The sequence below is a fragment of the Cebus imitator genome, unplaced genomic scaffold, assembly GCF_001604975.1.
Source record: "Cebus imitator isolate Cc_AM_T3 unplaced genomic scaffold, Cebus_imitator-1.0 Scaffold4, whole genome shotgun sequence".
NCBI lineage: Eukaryota > Metazoa > Chordata > Mammalia > Primates > Cebidae > Cebus > Cebus imitator.
Window position 1 is genome coordinate 2,976,732 of NW_016107319.1, and position 6,323 is coordinate 2,983,054.

A 6,323-nucleotide genomic window follows, 5' to 3' on the forward strand; every position below is an offset into this window, starting at 1 on the left:
TTTGAGACGTAGTCTCGCTCTGTTGCCCAGGCTGGAGTGCAGTGGCGTGATCTTGGTTCACTGCAACTTCTGCCTCCTGGGTTCAAAGGATTCTCCTGCCCTAGACTCCCAAGTAGCTGCTACTACAGTTGCGTGCCACCATGCCTGGCTAATTAATTTTTTGTATTTTTAATAGAGATGGTCTCCATCACCTGATCTTGTGATCACCCACCTCTGCCTCCCAAAGTGCTGGGCCACCGTGCCCGGCCTTGGGGCCATTCCTGGACTGTCTTGAGACTGTGCTCTCTGCCAGTGTCTGTGCTGGGCCCTTGGGACTTAGAGAGACCCTGTGCTGCCCTCAGACTCCTCATCCCTTCAGGCCATGGGCTTCCATTGGCATCTCTGAAGCATGGGGCGCGGCTGGGGTGGAGAAAGAAGGGGGCCCCCATTTTGGATCGGTGCCATTCACACGGGAAGATGAGCATAATTAGGGGTGTGCAGACAGGCAAATGGGGGTGACAAATGGAAGACAGTAAGAGGATGATGGTGACGGTGACAATGATGATGATGATGATGCACCTTGATTCCTGAGTGGGCTCTGCCTTTTCCACCTCCTCTCCTGCCTCCTGTCTCCTGTTCTAGTCCCCCACCCACCACGTGGTTTCCCTGCTGGCCTCAATCCCACCCAGGCCCTTGGCAATGTCAGGGCCTTTGCACAGGCTGTTCCCTCATACCTGGAACAGCATCCCTCCGTTTTTCAAATGGTTGCGCCTTTCTTGCTGTTCAAAGTCCTGCCGACACCTAGATTAGCGTGTGTACTCCCACCCTTCTCCCCCGTCCCCTTCTGTTTCTTTATGGCCCTTTTAGGATCTGTTTATGTTTATTTATCTGTTTGTTCTCTGGCTTCAAGTTCAGCTCTTTGTCTCTAGGGCCCTGAACAGGGCGTGGTATTGGGCACGTGTCTGTTGAGTGACTTTATGATGACAGCGATAACAGTCATGGCTGACAATTACTGCTCACTGGACCTGGGCGGATGGTGCACCCAGTGCTTTGTATTATTTTGCTTTCACTAAAGCTTGATGGCGTCAAGTGTCGGGACTATAATAATTCCCATTTTACAGATGTGGAAACTGAGGCCCAGAGAGATTAAGTAACTTTGCCCAATACCACACAGCAGGCAAGGGGTAGGATTGGAAGTCAGCTATGCTTTCTTAGCAGGGCATGGTGGCAGTTGCCTGTAACCCCAGCTACTTGGGAGGCTGAGGCAGGAGAACTGCCTGAACCCCGGAAGGCGGAGGTTGCAGTGAGCCAAGATTGTACCATTGCACTCCAGCCTGGGTGACAGAGTGAGACTCCATCTCAAAAAAAAAAAAAAAAGAATTCAGCTTTGCTTGACTGCAGGAGGGAGGGTGACTTTGGATACAAGAAGGCAGGGCAGTGCCTCTCACCGTAGAGTCACCAGGCCACTGTCCCATCTGCTGTCCTGGGAGGCCTGGACAGGGCCCTCCCCTCCTCCCGGAACTCTGGGCATTGAACATTCTAGGACACTATGACCTGTGTTGGTGGGTCATGCGGGGGCCCTGACTCCAAGGTCAGCAGCTGGGGCCTTTTTGCGGTGGGGGCTCCCTGGACTCAGGGTCCTCCCTGGCCACGGCTGCAGCTGAGAGAAGGGACAGGAGGTAGGATGCTACTTCCTCCAGGAGGCCAGCCAGCCATCCGCTTCCCAGCCCTATAGAACTGAGTCTCGCCAGGGGAGGGTGGAGGAATGTGAGGGGAGAGCCTTTGTTCTTTCAGGGAGGGGGCAGCCCTTTCCCTCTAAGTAATCGGGCCTGGTTCTGGGGTGGCTATGGTTGAAGGTGGTAGTGGGGCTTTTTTGGGTGATGTAGCTCGAAGACTCCTATAAATGAGGGCACCTGGGTGCCAAATTGAGGTTGAAGGTTACCAGAGCTTCAGTTCTTTCCATGAGTAGCTGGAAACCTGGCTTTTGAGAAGTGCTGGGAGGTTTAAAAGATAGTTCAGGCTGGGTGTGGCGGTTCATGCCTGTAATTCTAGCACTTGGGGAGGAAGAGGTGGCAGGATCCCTTGAGCCTAGGTGTTTGAGATCAGCCTGGGCAACAAAGCTATACTGTCTCTGAAAAAAAAAAAAAAAAAAAAATTGGCGTGGAGGTCGAGGCTACAGTGAACTGTGATGATGTCCCTACACTCCAGCCGGGTTTTTTTTTTTTTTTTTTTGAGATGGAGTTTCTGTTACCTCGGCTGGAGTGCAGGGGCATGAACTCGGCTTACTGCAACCCTAGCTTCCAAGGTTCTAAGCGAAGGTTAGAGTAGCCTCCAGAGTAGCTGGGATTATAGGAGTGCACCACCAGGCTTGGGTAATTTTTAGTAGAGCTGGGTTTTTGCCATGTTGGCCAGGCTGGTTTCGAACTTCTGGCCTCAGCCTCCCCAAGTGCTGGGATTACTGAGCCACTGCTCCTGCCCCATACTTCAAATCCAAATTTGAAAACCCTGTGGGACCTGAGTCAAACCTCTCCAGTGCTGCTGCTGTCCCTCCTGGCTTCTGGCTGTGTGGCATGGGTGGTGTACTGAGTTAGGCTCCTCCCTAATATATCTTGTGCCCCCATCACCAGCCCTGTGTGGGTGCCGAGTGATGCCCACCCAGCTGCCCCACTTTCTAGATGTGGAAACTGAGTCGAGAGAGGGGAAAGGACTTACCCAAGGGCCTCCAACTGCCGGGCAGTTGCTTTTCTCTGAACCTCAAGCTGAGCCCGAGTTAGAGCCGACACTTTTGTATTCAGTGTTAATGTGTACAGTGAGTGCTCTGCTTTTGAAAAATTGTCAAAAGCACAGCAGCAAAGCAATGCCCTTCCTCCAGTTGGGTCTTACCCCGTGTTTGGGTGCATACTAGGAGTCACAGAAGGAATTTGATGTCATTAACAGCGGTGGCGACCTGGGCTTTGTGGAAATTCATTGGGCCTGATGGAGAAGGATGCAGCTTTGGAAATTCTCCCTTTCCCTTTGGGTCATTTGGGTCCCTCCACCAGGTTCCCCTGTCCTGGGTGCAGGCTTGTGACAGCTCTTCAGGGATCCAAATGTGGCATCTGAGCTCTTTGTGATGTGTTTTGCAATTTCCTAGAGGTGGATGCTGCCTGAGGGTCATGTTTTCGCCCCTGCTTCCCTATGGTGTCTGGCTCATAGCATCAGGGAGGGTCTGTGGGGTGGCTGAGTTTGGATCTAGGTGGTTGGCATTAAAGTGGCATGTGCCTGTAATCCCAGCTACTCTGGAGGATGAGGCAAGAGAATCGCTGGAACCTGGGAAGTGGAGGTTGCAGTGAGCCGAGATCGTGCCACTGCACTCCAGCCTGGCAACAGTGTGAGACTGTTTAAAAAAAAAAAAAAAAAATCTCCCTGGCTTTTGGTTTTTTTTCGAGACAGAGTCTTGCTCTGTTGTCCAGGCTGGAGTGCAGTAGTACAATCTCAGCTGACTGTAGCCTCGGCCTCCAGAGTGCAAGCGATTCTCATGCCTCAGTCTCCAAGTAGATGGGATTATAGGTGCCTGCCACCATGCCCAGCTAATTTTTCTATTTGTATTAGAGATGAGGTTTCACCGTGTTGGCCAGGCCGGTGTCCAACTCCTGACTTCAAGTGATCCTCCCTTCTCGGCACCCCAAAGTGCTGGGATTGCAGCCACTGTGCCTGGCCCCTGGCTTTGGGTTTTCTGCTCACCATCGTGGCCTGCTTCCTTCCCTCCCATGAATGAATGTTCACGATGTGCCCGGCTCCATGCCTTGTCCTGGGGACACAGGGGACAGATGCCATCCTGGTCATGGGGGAGGATGTGGCATTTTCATGAAGAGCTATGATCGAGCGGGGCTCATGGCTGCTTCAGGAGCCCAGAGGAGGTGCCTGACCCCACCAGGCTTCCTTGCAGACAAGGTGACAGTGGTGCAGAGGTGGCTGAGAGGAACGGGCCTCAGATACTGGACTCTCAGACCCGGACACAGGGGTAAGCACTGGGCCCCTACCTTGCAAGGCAGGAGTCACTGAGAGCTTCATCTCTTTCCAGGTCAGCCATGTCATCTGAGCCTCCCCCCCCACCACAGCCCCCCACCCATCAGGCTTCAGTTGGGCTGCTGGACACCCCTCGGACCCGTGAGCGTTCACCATCCCCACTGCGGGGCAACGTGGTCCCGAGCCCACTGCCCACTCGCCGGACGAGGACCTTCTCAGCGTGAGTCTAGAGCTGGCTGGGGACGCTTTCTCAGATGGGTCTCTGGCCATTTTTGGAACTCGGTGTCCCAGGCTGTCAAATAGGCAGACCTGGGGCTGGACTGGTGAGAAACTGGGATGGTGCCTTCTAAATTCAGGGTACTGCCCAGCCCACAAGAACCTGTTATGAGCTGGGAGTGGCAATGGGTGGGCAACTGCTGGGGTCAGAATCACTGGGCTTTAACCACACATGACAGTCTCTTTCCCTGTGAGACTGAATTCTGCAGTTGCAAAATGGGCACAGTGCCAGGGCTGCAAAGGACCCACACGATGCCAGGCAGATGCAGGTCTTCGGCTCTGTGAGTGGAGGAGGCTCATGTTATAAGTAATTAATTAATCATTAGCTTTTGGAGGGATGCTCAGTGATCTTTTAGTTCAACTCCCTCTTTCCAGGTGGGTAACAGGTCTGAGATTACACAACAACTCTCCCAGAGTTGTGCAGCCTGTGTGACTGTACATGGTGGCCCTGGCCAGGGCTTCCTGGGGCACAGCTGTTGGCAGGGGCTGGAATGAGTTTCGTGTGTCCAGGGGAGCTGGTGGCTGTCCTGGAGTGCTTTTGGGACCCCTCACCCTCCCCTCCCCTCTTCTGTCAGGACCGTGCGGGCTTCACAGGGCCCTGTCTACAAAGGAGTCTGCAAATGTTTCTGCCGATCCAAGGGCCATGGCTTCATTACCCCAGCTGACGGCGGCCCCGACATCTTCCTACACATCTCTGAGTGAGTTGGCGGCGGGTCTGGGTGGCCTGGCTGGGGGGTGCTTCCTTGGCTCTGTGGAGGGGGTGTGTGACCGTGCTGGGTGTGAGGACAGATGGCAGGCCTGTGTGACTCCTCTTGTGGGAGACAGGGTGGTAACAGGTGTGCGTGAGGCTGTGGGTGACACAGTACTTGCGATTGTGCCTGGGTAAGGTTTTATGTGTGTTCCATCATGGATCTGGGGGTGCCCAGCCATGCTTGTGGGAGACAGGGTGGTAGCAGCTGTGCTACCAAGGACTGCTGGGGTGAGTTCGAGTGCCCACTGTATCTGGCCAATGGAGAACCCTTTTTGGCCTGGGGAGCAGGCCGGCTACCTGCCCTCATTTGGGGAAGTAGACAGGGAAGGAAGTGTGGGGTGGGCCCCTTTCTCCTGCTGCACGCTCAATGATGTCCTATCTGGAAGCCCTTGGAGAGCCTGATGTGGGACACACACATCCTAGGGCTGGGCGGCACCCAGCGTCCCCAAGTCTTTTACTTCAGGCAGGGGCAGACAGAGTCCTACTCCGCACAGCAGAGCCGCCAATTGCCCAGTACCCATTAGATGGGCGGGCAGGCAGGAGAAAAGTGCCACGGGGATGCATTTCACATAGAACGCATGCATCGATGTGTAAATGTATTTCCATACTGCTTCTTCCCAGAAAGGATTTTGAAACAGTAAGGAAAACATAGAGGTCGGGGCAAATAAGAGGGATGGAAATACTGTGATGTCTGGGTTCTGCTGCTCAGAGTGCGTTGCGGATTTATTTCTGAGCTCCTTGGTGACCAAATCAGAGGGAAACTCTTTTTACCATATGATTCTCAAATCAAAACAAACCAGTTACTGGGGGAGCTGGCTGGCCCTGGCATTTTCAGTCTGAATGGGGTTTTCCTTCCACACTCTGATTCTTATCAAGGGGACATCAAGATGCCAATCTCATGTGAGATGGTGACTCGTGTCCCCTAGAAAGTAAGAGAACCTTCCTGGGGGTGGTCGAAGGGAGAGAGGCCCCTTCAGGAACTAGCTTCAAGCACCCAGGGGACCTTCTTGAAGGCTCACTGGGAGGCCAGGTGTCGTGGCTCACGCTTGCAATTCCAGCACTTTAGGAGGCCATGGTAGGCAGATCACTTGAGGTCAGGAGTTTGAGACCAGCCTGGCCAACATGGTGAAACCCTGTCTCTAGTAAAAATACAAAAATTAGCCAGGCGTGGTGGTGAGCTCCTGTAATCCCAGTTACTCGAGAGGCTGAGGCAGGAGAATCCCTTGAACCTGGGAGGTGGAGGTTGCAGTGAGCTGAGATCACACCACTGCACTCTAGCCTGGGCCACAGAGCAAGACTGTCTCAAAAA

At 53.7% G+C, this 6,323-nt stretch overlaps 1 protein-coding gene across 2 annotated transcripts in view; it reads left to right on the plus strand.

Moving 5' to 3' along the window:
• The window catches only part of CARHSP1 (calcium regulated heat stable protein 1), a 12,119-nt gene extending 7,038 nt beyond the window's left edge, over positions 1-5,081 (plus strand). For both annotated transcript variants that reach the window (XM_037740244.1, XM_037740242.1), the window contains exons 2-3: positions 4,043-4,207; positions 4,839-5,081. In XM_037740244.1, coding sequence (XP_037596172.1) covers positions 4,050-4,207; positions 4,839-4,965 — 285 coding nt within the window. In that variant the 5' untranslated portion in view covers positions 4,043-4,049 and the 3' untranslated portion in view covers positions 4,966-5,081. The remainder of the gene's footprint in view (positions 1-4,042; positions 4,208-4,838) is intronic.
• The last annotated feature ends 1,242 nt before the right edge of the window (positions 5,082-6,323 follow it).